This window comes from Syngnathoides biaculeatus, chromosome 4 (assembly GCF_019802595.1).
Source record: "Syngnathoides biaculeatus isolate LvHL_M chromosome 4, ASM1980259v1, whole genome shotgun sequence".
Lineage (NCBI taxonomy): Eukaryota > Metazoa > Chordata > Actinopteri > Syngnathiformes > Syngnathidae > Syngnathoides > Syngnathoides biaculeatus.
Genome location: NC_084643.1, coordinates 30,034,264 through 30,047,399, shown reverse-complemented (window position 1 = coordinate 30,047,399; position 13,136 = coordinate 30,034,264). Strand labels below are relative to the sequence as shown.

The following is a 13,136-nucleotide window of genomic DNA, read 5'->3' as shown; positions in this document are numbered from 1 at the left end:
GGCAGCAATTTGTAAACAAAACACTTCAATGTACTTCCGTGACACCAAGATGACAAATGACACATTACACATGATTACGCAGGCTGGACTCCCCAACCTCCAATTTTTATTTAGTTATTTTTTTTTAAATCGTGTACCATTTGCAACGGTGAATCGTAGGTCGGGGCCATCACATAACTGAGGACATGTTGTCCAGTTAGAGTGTGCTGTAGAATTACGTCATCTTTGACAATGAGCTGAGATATATCCACAAGTTTTGAGTTTTATGTGACTATTGAGGCATTATTTTACCACTGGATTTTGATCTGATTCCTAATTGTACACCATGAGAGCATTGAGTTTTGGTGGTTCCCCTGGTTGTTGTAAACTGCTGGAAAAGGAGATTCCGCGTGACCATTATCCGTCCTATTATCACAACTAACGTATCCCACGGGGGTAACGGCTGCACTTCTGTACCTTTTCCGGGGCCAAATGATTACAGGATTACCACGCCATAAAAGTCAAGTGTACAAAAGCTGTAGTACTCACGAGGGTACTTGCCTTGTGGCATGCTGTTTATTGTACAGTCTTCTCGTTAACATTTGTATGAGTTTAGTTAGGAGAGGGAGAGAGGAGTGAAAGAAGTGCTATTGTCCAAGTAGTCCATCCATCCATCCAGCCATTTTCTATTACATTATTAAGGTCAGGGGTGAGCTTTGCCTAAGATGGCAGATTTTTGGTGAGAGGCGTGAGAGGAATGTTTGCCAGTCAATTGTAGGGCACGTACAGACAAGCGAGTATTCACAGCCATGGACAATTTAATGAAGAAACATTTCGCAAAGTTAGGAAAGAAAACCCATGCAAACACAGGAAGAACTTGCAAACGGCACACAGACGGGCCAAGATTTGAACGTGTAACATCAGAACTGTCCAGGCGTTAACCATGAGTCCGCTATGCCGCCATACAGGATGCATCCATCCATTTTCTTTTGCCACTTATCGTCACGAGGGTCGCGGGAAGCGCTGGAGCCTATCCCAGCTGTCCATGGGCAGGAGACGGGGTACACCCTGAACTGGCTGCCAGCCAATCGCCGGGCACATGGAGACAGACAATAGTCACACTCACAATCACAACTCGGGGCAATTTAGAGTGTCCAATTAATGTTGCATGTTTTTGGGATGTGGGAGGAAATCGGAGTACCCGGAGAAAACCCACGCAGGCACGGGGAGAACACGCAAACTCCACACAGGCGGGGCCGGGATCGAACCCGGGTCCTCCGAACTGTGAAGCCAAAGCTTTATCAGCTGATCACCGTGCCGCCTCATAAAGGATCATGGGTGTTAATTCTGATGAGTCAATGTATGTTTTGGGTTCAACAAAGGCTTGAAGGTGATTGACTGCCTGGTTAATTGAGTACCGTACTAATGGTCATAAAGGAAGCACAGTTACTTGATGGCTGATTGAATATTTACGCAAGGTTTAAGCCTTAAGTAAGTTAATTTCAACTTTGACTGATCAACCGAGGCTCCGAGCGAAGTGGGAAACGCGAAGTCCAAACGAAGGCAGCCATTAATCAAACTATTTCTTCAGACGTGCGGTTGACGTCGCATGATTCACTGCGCGCCCTTCTGTAAAAATCCTCCTTTCTTTCTTTTTATATCTTTCTTTCTTTCTTCCCTTCTCTTTTTGAACCACCTTCTCCCTTTGACATCCCTCCTCTTCGGCCCTTCCACCAGATGATCGACATGATGTACTTTGTGATCATCATGTTAGTGGTGCTCATGAGCTTTGGGGTGGCGCGGCAGGCCATCCTCAACCCCAACGAAGATCCGTCCTGGATGCTGGCACGGAACATCTTCTTCATGCCGTACTGGATGATCTACGGCGAGGTGTTTGCTGACCAAATTGACCGTAAGTTCACAACCAAGAACTAGCCAGCACGCAAGCACTAGATGTTTTTCTAGTTTTTCTTTCTCAGGGCAGAATTTGGAACTCGGATCCTACAAGTAGAAAAGATACTGGTTGACTGTACATGATGGAAAACAATCGAATGCTGTTTTTGTGCCACAAACTGTGCAGTTACACATCAGTCTTTCATTTTGGTCTGAGTTAGTCTTAGTCTTTGATTGTTATGTCACCGTAGAGAAATATAAACGACACCCTGTTGTATCGACTGTGATCGGCCTGTTCAAGACTGCATTTGTGTGCTGTTCCTTTTGTGAATATGTTTGATTGTCCGTTGTGGGAGGAGTGGCCCAAAGAGAAGAGATCTGAAATAATGTTTTCATTCTGTCTTTCAGATATTCATAGTAGGAAGTTACAGCACAGGCTGAATGAAAAACTCTGGCTGGTCGAAAATTACTTACGATCTCTCGGAACCTGGCGTAGTAGTGGTGCATCCCACATTGCCCAGTGCTCTCAAAATTCCAGTAAATCTACTCAACATAGATTTAATAATGACATCGACCTTAATTCCCCGCCCTGCTTCATCATGCTCACTTTACCTCCACGCCGTGCCCATTTCGACCGCTAGAGGTCAGACGTGTGCATGCTACGCCACACACTTGGTTGAAGTTGCCCTGTTTGGTGTCTTGGGTCAGCTACTGCACAATAATGCGGGCTATCCCAAAAAGTGTCACATCATTTGGAACAACAACATGTCCTAGGAAATCTGTTTCGATTGAATGTTAAAAATTTAAAGATTAACAATGTCAATTTAAGCACCATATTCAAATAGATGTACATTTCACACCAATTTCACAGACAATTTGATTTTGCATGAATGTTATCTGCATAAAAGAACATAGACAAGAGCGGTAGCTAGTGTACTATGATTTTTTAACCTTGAACAAAACATAAAATAAAGTTTGTCCACATTTATCCATTTGAGATCATATTAGTGAGAAAGTGTTACATTATTAAACAATGAAATGATGTCAACACTTTTGGGATGCCCTGTATTATGACAGGTGCTGGATTAGGATTAGCTGATGTAAACATTTTTAACATTTGGCCTACTTGTAGTTTGACCGAAGGCCACCTCCTGTCTGCAACTTTACCCGTCGCTGGCTGCCTTATAGCCATTACATGGCAGCAACACTTTTAAATAAGGTGTTTTCCTGTCTGTCATGGTTGTTTTTTGTTTTGTTTTTTTGGTACTTTTGTTTCTTTCTTTTTATTTCATTTAAACAGCAAGTGGATCTATCAAAGTTGAAACTTCCTGATAGTCCCTTGATGTTTCTTGCCACCGGTTTGAAGCCACATTAAAAGGTTTGACTGGAAGGAGCGCCATTGGCATGTCGAACTTATCAGTTGCACGAGCCGCACATCACACACTCCCTCGCTGCTGACTCAGCTTCTTGCTCGAGGCACGCAGCAGAAGCCAGACTACATAAAATCAGATGCATAAATAAGCAATTCAGTGCATCGTGATCAGCCACCCGTCATCATGTGTCAACGTTTTTTTCACGTGGTTCAGTTGTCAGAGTTCTTGATTTGGAGCGTGCAAAATTTTCAAAGTAGAAAATTACTTCAGTTCTCTGTCTTTGGGCTGCGTTGTGTGAACAATTGAACGTCAAACAATGACGAGCATGACCAGAATGAATCTTTGAAAGCAAACAAAGCCAAGACCCGAGGCTGACTGTTCCGCTGGTAATCCACAGCAACTGAACCATCGCAGATGGAAAAAACACTGAATGTATCTTCAATACATTCCAAAGCAGCCATTGACTGGCGTTATGGCTATGATACCCCAGATGTGACAATATATTTGAAACATGGACAATGTGATAAATATATTGTAAACGCTGTGCTTTGAAACATGATGAACGTGTTTTTGTTCCCTCCATACTCATTAAGATAAGCAAAAAATAAACTTCACCTTTGTTTGCTGAGGAAATATGCATTTTGTGTTTTTTCAGTTTTTTCTAATGTTCTGCTTGCTTTTGTCACCTCTAACTTTACAATCATGTTTTGCTTACTTAGCTTATTTATTTCTATGTCCTATGCATTTTTATGTCATATCTTGGCTTTCTGTAAAAAATGTATCTTTTTTTTTTTTTTTTTTGTGCAGCTCCCTGTGGGCAGAACATCACCACTGAGGATGGAGTGGTGGTCGCTTTGCCTCCATGTAAAACGGGCGCCTGGATTGTGCCGGCCATCATGGCCTGCTATCTGCTGGTGGCCAACATACTGCTGGTCAACCTCCTCATCGCTGTGTTCAAGTACGTAACATATCTTGTCCATGTTACAAGTAGATCTGTTTATGACAACAGCCTCTAAATTCAAATGTATTTTGGATGCACGCCCTACAATTTACTGGTGACCAGTCCATTTTACACTGTGTCTTCATTGAAGTCAGCTAGGATTGGCTCCAGTTGCCTTAATTGTCTGAACAGAATAGAAAATGGATAGATTGATATAACTGTAAACAGTATGTTCCTCTGATGTTTATAGAGCTCATGCACCTACGTCATAAAATCATGTGACTTTTGTTTACGTTGCCATATTGCCGGTCCAACAAAGCTCAATGTGTCAGGTCCCATCGGAACGAGAGTAGGACCCAAATGCAGGACTCGGAAGATCCAAGGTAGTTCAAGGAGACACGTTTATTACATGCCGAGGTCGGGGATCGAGCAGGCAGTCCGGTGCAGCAGCGGTAGTTGGGACGTCGGGCGAAGAGAGCAGATGAGCGGACAGGCAGGAGTCAGTACACAGGGGAACAATCAACGCAGGCAGAAGTATCAAAGGAGTCAGGCTTACAAGGTTGGTTGGAGAACATGCGAAGGTCGGTACACACAGGTTCGATCAGGGATACCGGAGCACACGAACGGGACATGAAGATCAACGAACTGGCGCCGGCCAGTTGTCATCGCGGTCATATAAATCCACAGCATAATCAGGCTGCATGAGGCGCAGGTGTGCACCTTCCAATCAGCGCACCTGCGCGGACACCCGCACAGCTCGTGCTGGAGCGGCAGGATCATGACGCATTGCTAAGTCGGTTGGAGACGAAACGAAAATGTCTTATAGCACAACGCCCCGAGCCATGTCTGATACCGTGAGACAATTAGAAGGTGAAAATAAATGTAGGTACTTAGAAAAATTATATAAACTCGGCATAGAGGACCCGTATTTAATGCCAAAGTCGATGTTTGCCAATAAGAAATTGGACTGTAAGTTCGCTTCACTTGTCTTGGACAATTGGATCTACACATTTATCTGGTGAGTAAGTCGTCGAGATTTATACGGAAAAGTTTGAAAGCGTAGAAAAGTCTGGACGCATACAAATACTTAGTTGCTGGATCTGTTCTCGGTCAGGAATAAATAAATGGGCTTGACGGCTCGTGAACGCGGAAGCGTGTTCGGCCACACATTAACCTTTGCCTGAATCCATCGATCTTTTCATCCAGTATTCAATACAAATATCAATATTTTAATAAATGACCCCTGGTTTTAACTATGATTATGATTTTTTTTTTATTAACTATGATTGAAAAAAAAAAGAGGACGGAGTCGTCTCCACGGAATGTACACGGAAGCGATTGCGGCCACATGTTAAGCTCTCTGCTGCAACAGATGGTTTATTTTCTTTTTTTAAATATGCATTGTTCTCAAATGAGCCAACTTGGCGTTAAAAATCTTGGTATTTTGAAATTGAAAAAAATAATTCCTACCTGAAATGAAGCGATTGCTACAAAGGGTTGTGTGTTTTTTGGTTAGGCACCATCCATCACATTTAATTGCCGAAATCCCTAGATGTTTTCTGATCTTTTCAGCTAGTATTCCATCGAATTACCTCTTTGAATATGACAACCAACAGCACAATAGGTCTCGGGTATTGTTAATATTCTCCTCCGGTTCAATTTCTCCCACAATGTCGAGCAGCTCTGTTTGACCGGCAATATGGCGCCGTGAAAATGGTGACGTCATGTGCACGAGCTCTATACTTTAAGATAAAAATCATGCTGTTATGCATATATCACATGCTGTGGTTGTTCGGATATTCCCCCCCCACACACACACACAAAGGAAAAAATATATATTTATATTTTATGTGAGTGTACTTCTTGCTGAACATAACAGCTGTTATCAAAATGTCTCATGTTAATTGGTAAGGGGCGAGGTGCCAATTAGCTTTGCTTCTGCCTCGTCCTTTTGGGAAATTTATCGGTTGTCATTGTCAGATGCTCCTCGCTGTTTCTCAATTTTTTCAAAATGAAAATAAGGTATGCTTAAAAATTTTAAGTCTGTACAGGTACATTTTAATCACTTTCCTAAGTGTCCTCTGATTCAAGGTTTTGTTAATGCCGACTGTAGCCCTCCAGATAGAAGTTCAGTGTTTGTCAAGAACAAATCCTATTTTGAGACTGCATAAATTAAGTACGCGTTGATCCAGTTTGAGGTTCATAAAGATTCTCAAGCCTGCACTGAACTGTACTCAGAGACACAAAAAAAAAAAAAAAAAAGCATCTATTACCTATATTTGGAATATCACCTGATCAAACCTAGAAAACAATTTCTCACACTTGTGTGGTGCAATAACTGGCATAACTACAGGTTGATGATATGATGCTTTGAACCCCAAATTACTCAAGCCTTTTTTTAATGACTGGTGTCTTCGGATTTAAGTTAGTTGTGTAATTCATTCATTAATCGAAATATATGCAAAAAAATAAAGCCAAAACATTGGGTAGTGTTATTTTTGGTTAGATATCCTATCTAAAACAAAAAGTGTAGATGTCCTGCCATAAGACCACCACTCACCTGAATCTGAAGGAAGTCCTTTAACTGGTTGTGCCAAACACGGAAATTGCTGCCATAATGATCTAATCATCATCATCCTGCTATGATTGTGTTATTACAGCAATACATTCTTCGAGGTAAAGTCCATCTCCAACCAGGTTTGGAAGTTCCAGCGCTACCAGCTCATCATGACCTTCCACGAGCGTCCAGTCCTTCCTCCTCCCCTCATCATCTTTAGCCACATCACCATGGTGCTCAAGCACCTGTGTTGTCGCTGGCGCAAGCACGACGATGACGAGAGGGACTACGGACTGAGTAAGTGGGAACGAAGCACTGATGTTTCAATTAGAAAGAAAAACGTTTTAAATGAGGTAGGAGGGTGGGGTCAGTACCTTGCCCAATGGTACCTCGAGCATATTAAGGAAGTAGACTAGCCCTGTTGTCACAACTAGTTCCTCTTCTCCATTCTTTTATTCCTCACAGATGAGCTACTGTCACCCCAATAAAAAGAAAATAAGAGGGGGGGGGTACTTTTGGTATCATGTACACTACTCTTGTAGGAATTTTGATCTGGTACGCCCTGAGCTTTTCTGGAAAGTAATCCAGTTCTCAAATCACAGGGCAAACCTTTCTTAAGAGTCAACATGTACGTAATTATGACATTAAAGGTCTTACCTTGTTGACATCAGCCACTGAAAACTTGACTTAATATTTCGTTGATATGCGACTGGTGTAACATCTTCAAACTATTTTGTCTTTCACAGAGCTTTTCATCACAGAAGACGAGTTAAAGAAGGTGCACGACTTTGAAGAGCAGTGTATCGAAGAATATTTCAGAGAGAAGGATGACCGATTCCACTCATCTAATGACGAAAGGATCAGAGTCACTTCTGAAAGGTTTGTGTATTCTATGACCCTGGTCGTATTTGTTATCATATACTCCTATATTTGTTGTAGGTTCAGTGTAATAATCCGCTAATTGATCATTACCGTTAGCCTATCATTGACTGGAAGACTGATCACTTTGCTGCAACTAACAGAGGCGCTTTTGATTTAGTCTCAACTACCGTAATATCCGGCCTACAGAGCGCGCTGGATTATAAGACTCACCCAGTACATTTGTAAAGGAAGTACCATTTGGTACACACATAAGCCGCACCTGTGTAAAAGCCGCAAGTCCCCACACTGAAACCCACATTGAAACACAAGATATTTACAAAGAAATAGGGTACACAGAAAGAGTTTTCAAAGTTTTAATAGCTTAGCTTAACATAGCAACAACACGGTAGCACAAACAGGACTGGTTAAAAAAAATAAACATACCGGTAAAAATCACAGCAGTAACACAGCAGCAGCATGCTAGCACAGCGCTAACCCTAGCGCAGCACTAACAGGACCAGTTAAAAGAAAACGTACTGGTAAAAGTCACTTCCTCAGCACATATATTCCACTGGTCTCACTCTTACCTTTTCCGCTCGAGTTCCCCCTTAGCCATTAGAAAAAAATGCGTCACTGCATAAGCCGCAGGGTTGAAAGCATGTGAAAAAAGTCGCGGCTTATAGGACGGAAATTATCCAAACTTTACAGTAGGACAAAGTGATTATTTGATTTTAGCGATTAGCAAGTTTATGCGGTCATCTGAGATGACATGCTGCGGCGACTCCTAATGGGACAAGCCGAAAGGAAAAGAAGCAAGTTTTTATTTGTCAGTTCTTTGTTTTGTTTTTTTAGCAGCTTCCGTAGTTCAAAGTGTATCCCCATTGATTTGCACTACACACAACTTTTAGACCCCTTCAGTGGCCATCCATCCATCCATTTTCTTAGCCGCTTATCCACACAAGGGTTCCAGGGGTACTGTAGCTGTCATCGGGATAGGGCATACTAGTGCGCATTGACAGTGTTTTTTCCGGAGCACCAAATAGGAAATACTGCAGTTCTTTCCTGTCCTCTTTCATAGGAGGTAGGTATACAACACGCTGCGGTGGTCTGTGTGTAGTTTGAAGTGTTATAATTTACTGTAACATGGGGGCCGAACTTAATAGCATGTCCAAGCAGGTTCCACTGCTGGTCACTGTTAATATTCCACTTGATTCACTTTAGATAACATGACACCAATATCGCAGAAGACCCTCGCACAGACGTACAACGCAATGGCCCTAATTTTGAGGCTATAACACACAGGCCTAGTTTGCAGTAGATAGAAAAAAATGATATCCACTACTTGAAGTTCAGCTACGTCTGCACTGCTTCCATCTTTGTCAATAAAACAAGAGAATAATAAGAACAATCTTCTTCTTCTTTGCCTTTCACCTTGTTCCGTTAGGGGTCGCCACAGCGTGTCATCTCAATAATGCTAACAATTAATTGAAGAATTAATAGTTCATTTTCCCCATGATCAATCAAGAAAATGTATTAAATTCTCCCACACTTCCATCTTACTGATATATATTTTCATAATTACTGCTGTTAGGGTGGAGAACATGGCGATGCGTCTTGAGGAAGTGAACGAGAGGGAGCACTTCATGAAGGCCTCGTTGCAGACGGTTGACATCCGCCTAGCGCAAATGGAGGAGCTGATCGGACGAATTGCGGTGGCCATGGAGCGCGTAACGGGTGTCGAACGCGGAGAAGTCAACAAAGTTCGATCTCGGACGTCGTCTGACTGTACCGACTCGGCGTACATTCTCCGCCAAGGGGAGTGTCCAGACGCGGCTTACATTCTTCGCCAAAGCAGCTTCAATAGCACCGAAGGGAATGCATACCGCCTGCAGGAGGCGCTCGAGTGCACCGCCGAGGGCTCCATGTCCCCACCGTCTCCCACCGGCATGGCATCACGTACGAGAAGCCATTCGTTTTATGTCAGAGCCGGACGTGGCGGGGAACGGGCGAGTGGCACTGAACGGGCGGACAGCTTCTTCAAAGAGCGTTCGCTTAGTCTCCATCGAGCCAACAGCTCGCAATCTGTGTCGTCTTCTGCCGCCACCAAAGAGTCTAAGCCCCTCCCCCTGGCGACGCTGTCAGTCTCCCAGCAGCACCGTCCATCGTCATGCATCGATATCTATGTCTCCACTTCTGAGGAGGTGGCACCCGCAGAGGTTTTTCTGAATCCGCTGCGCGTGGTCCCGCCCCTCCAGAGAGAAGCGTCTGTACAGTCTGACATCGTCGAGGCGGTGCTGCCGGGAGGCCGGGACTTCAGCAGCGCCACCACCAGCGGTTTGGGCGACAGGCACTCGGAGGCCGGCGCGGGCAGCGGCGGGACAGGCGCAACCATGTTTGACGACAGCGCGGCGGCTGATTTGTCCTTGTGTTCGGCCCACCTGTTACCTGATACCGCCATTCCCCCTTGGGACGCAGACCCGTCGCCTCCCCCCTCGGCTGGACCGCTGGAGCGCTCGAAGAGCAGCCGCCTCCTTTCCACAGTGGGCACGTCATTCCTGGAAGAGCCTCCTTTGGTCAAGTCCCATAGCCTCATGCTCACGGCAAGGAGCTGTTATGGCGGAGTGGTTGCGGGCGTCCAGGTAAAAGCTGCGGAGTACACCAGCATCACTGACTGCATCGACACACGCTGTGTCTCCTCACCTTACACCCCCGTAGAACGCTCGCACTCCCCCGGAGGTTCCACCTCGTTCCCTTTCGATAAGCCCTCGGACATCGGGTCCTCTCATCCAGAGAGAGAGGCCGAGCTCAGTCAAACCGAGTCTGATCCGGAGGACCCCGAGGACCTGAATCCAGTCCCTGACACCCCTCGGCTGGGGACCCTAAGCGGACCCGGCGGGGCCCCTCTCTGCGTCCCCTTCTCCAGGCTGGAGCGAGCAAACAGCTGTTCTTCAGACGACTCCCATCCTTCGCTCACGCTGGCCCCTCCGCACAGGAAGAGCCTGTCGGTGAGTGAGAGGATGGAGAGGGGACCGGGTCTGGGCGCAGACAGGGGGCCTGGGCCCGGGGGTCGGGGTCTGGCAGGAACCAGAAACCCTTTCCTCAGGAGCAAGTCCGGGGCACGGCCTGACGCAGCCAACACGGACAGCCTGTCCATGAGAAAGCTGGCCGCTCCCTCAGCATTCCGCAGCTTCGATAGACAGAACTACACGTGACAAGACACACATCGCACACTCACGCATTCTGGAAGGGAAGGGGAAGTAGGGGAAGCACGGAGTCGGGACAATCTTGCCCTTAGATTTCCACCTGAACCAGATCTTTAGTGCAGTCAGTATCAGCACCTGGAGTGTGTGAGCGGGTCCTTCTGTACACCTGTTAAAAAACAAAGAGCTATGAATTTAGGTTAGGTTTACCTCTTCCACTCATGTAGCTAATTGACCTTTCAGTGGAAGCTGTGTTTGTGCCGTACGTCTTCCACACGCCACCTTTGCATCATCTTTACGTGTCACGGAAGAAAGAAACTAGAGCTCCAAAGGTAAGACAAAGATAAGGACGTAATAATTTTAAAACCTGAATATATATGGTATTTTCTCTTAGCATCGTGTTCCTTTTATAACGCAGCACTATGTCGCTGTCATGGCAACCAAAATGGGACAACTTTATGACATGATTTGTGTCAAGTCACACCTGTCAGCAATCTGCGTGTGCGGTGATTCAAGCAGTAAACGCAAGGACAGATGGCCACGTGATAAGAGCAAAAAAAAAAAACTTGTGTGTAAGGCGGTGTGGGGGGAAAAAAGGCGGGGGGGGGGGCGACATGACACTCTGTCTTCATTTGATCACACTGGCCGCCTCTTCACCTGCAAGCATAATGACTTCGGCCCAAAGAGATTTGTTGTTTTTTTCACAACTTGCGCCTCCTCCCTCCGTCCTCTGTCATTGTTTGACCTTTGCTTTCATTTAACTGGACATATTTTTCAAGTTTGCAATTATCACTGGACTGAGTCTAGGTCAAATGACATCACCTTATATTAATTACACAACGACATTCCCATAAACTGTTGTTCAGTCCTTGTTCTTGAGTTTGAATTGGACTTTATTATTGTGTCCACCCGATTTACATTAGTTTTCCAAAATACTTTGAATGGAAAAGTTTCATTTCCAGTTTTCATTCAAAAATTGTAGATTTCGAGTGCACAATTTAAAGAATTTCAAGTATGTATTTGTTTATTTTTATGTAATGTAGTTTAGGCTTCCGCCTCATAAAACCCACAAAATCAGGAATTCCAAAAACCACAATAATGATATTCTTCTCCACGATATTCTTTTTTTTGAATAGGTTCTGTACATCTACACTGCGTACAAGACCACCTCTAGCTTTGTTTTTAACATCATAAGACAAGGATATCACACACACACACACACACACACACACACACACACAAAACTACTGCATGAACCAAGAAAGAATCTACTACAGGGGTCCTGCTGTTCCTTAAAGAGTCTTATATTTTGAGATTTAGGACCTTAGTTATTCTTAAAAATGACAATCCTCAAATTATTTTTTTTCCTCATAAAAAATGCTCTCCAGCCTGTTGTAGAGTTTGGAAATAATGTTTTATTTGTGAAATGTAATACCGTAATGTCCCACAGCAATGTTTTGGAGATTTATCTTCATCACTGTCAAACCTAATGCGGATAAGACATAGAAGTAGGACAGATGGATTTTGTCAGCTATAAATAAAGGTGGCTTTAGGTAGTTTGCATTAATAATAAATACATGCCATAGCTGCCAGTTGCATTCATTGTAAAATGTCCAGTACTTATTTAGTAATTCAAAATCATGATCGCAAGCTTTTTCAAATATTAATTCATTTATCTTATACAGAACTCCGCTTATCCTCACCAGGGTCGCGGGGTTGGTGGAGCCTATCCCAGCCGTTTTTTGGCAGTAGGCGGGGTACACACTGAGATGATCGCCAGCCAATCGCAGGGCACATAGAAACAACCAACCATTCCCACTCTTTAGTGACATTACAGCTAACTGCTAGTAAATGATTGGAAAAAAGAAATAAATCTGCAAAAGTGATTCGCGTGCACTTACGTGAAAGTGCCTTCCAACCACCACCACATAGATTGAGCTTTGATGTGGGATCAGAGGGACGTGACACAATTTCGGGGAGAATCTTGAAAGGTTTGCTCGAAGTACAGTACAGTACAAACTTCTGCCAAGGTTTGCATGCATGTGGCTCATACCTCTGGTTGACTTAGGTGATACCGCAAAGACCCGACTCATCAGTTTTTAGTTCTGGACAACTGCAAAAGTATAGAAAGTCCCATAAGCAGATTCTCTTTTTTTTTATGTAAAGGGCTCTTTTAAAGACGTTAATTCTACGTGGATCAGTACATAACTATAAATATTCAGTTCATATTCAGGCCAATAAATCCCTTACACTGTCTTTAGAATCATTCATCCAGTTTATAGTTCATTGTATATCATTATTTAATGTTTCATTTGAGTCATTAGCAATAACAT

At 44.0% G+C, this 13,136-nt stretch overlaps 1 protein-coding gene across 3 annotated transcripts in view; it reads left to right on the top strand.

Moving 5' to 3' along the window:
* Positions 1–13,136, top strand: part of trpm3 (transient receptor potential cation channel, subfamily M, member 3) — a 69,742-nt gene that overhangs the window by 53,068 nt on the left and 3,538 nt on the right. For 2 of the 3 annotated variants that reach the window (XM_061816499.1, XM_061816500.1), the window contains 5 exons: positions 1,717–1,891; positions 4,053–4,203; positions 6,846–7,039; positions 7,489–7,621; positions 9,195–13,043. In XM_061816499.1, coding sequence (XP_061672483.1) covers positions 1,717–1,891; positions 4,053–4,203; positions 6,846–7,039; positions 7,489–7,621; positions 9,195–10,815 — 2,274 coding nt within the window. In that variant the 3' untranslated portion in view covers positions 10,816–13,043. Of the gene's footprint in view, positions 1–1,716; positions 1,892–4,052; positions 4,204–6,845; positions 7,040–7,488; positions 7,622–9,194; positions 13,044–13,136 lie in introns of those variants that run through there. The other variant, XR_009794520.1, reaches the window with a different exon arrangement.